Consider the following 402-nt stretch of genomic DNA (forward strand, 5'->3'; position numbering starts at 1 on the left):
AGTATAAGGACAGAGGGGGACAGTATAAGGACAGAGGGGGACAGTATAAGGACAGAGGGGGACAGTATAAGACCAGAGGGGGATAGTATAAGGACAGAGGGGGATAGTATAAGAACGTCTGCTCAGCCGGGGGGTTGGTTTTGGCTGTCGGACACAGATGACCCCCCAGTCCCAGGTCGGAGGTCACTCACTCTTCCCCTGCGGTGATGCGGCCCAGACCTGCAGAGAGAAAAGAAACGCGGTGAGAAAATGGCGTCCATTTATCAGAGATCTGCACTGACGCCTTTCACAGTTACACCCGCTACTAACTGCGCCATGGTATATGTAACCTGCCCGGCTATGTGCCGCAATCCCGCCCTCCAGCGCAGCGCTCAGGTCATGTGTCCTAGATCTCCTCCAATT

At 54.7% G+C, this 402-nt stretch overlaps 1 protein-coding gene across 1 annotated transcript in view; it reads right to left on the reverse strand.

Moving 5' to 3' along the window:
• Window positions 1–402, reverse strand: part of PIK3C2G (phosphatidylinositol-4-phosphate 3-kinase catalytic subunit type 2 gamma) — a 52,617-nt gene that overhangs the window by 44,579 nt on the left and 7,636 nt on the right. Inside the window, exon 8 of the mRNA XM_018562385.1 lies at window positions 192–219. Within this exon, the coding sequence (XP_018417887.1) occupies window positions 192–219 (28 nt within the window). The remainder of the gene's footprint in view (window positions 1–191; window positions 220–402) is intronic.

The sequence above is a fragment of the Nanorana parkeri genome, unplaced genomic scaffold (assembly GCF_000935625.1).
Source record: "Nanorana parkeri isolate BGI_ZX_2015 unplaced genomic scaffold, ASM93562v1 scaffold576, whole genome shotgun sequence".
Taxonomy (NCBI): domain Eukaryota; kingdom Metazoa; phylum Chordata; class Amphibia; order Anura; family Dicroglossidae; genus Nanorana; species Nanorana parkeri.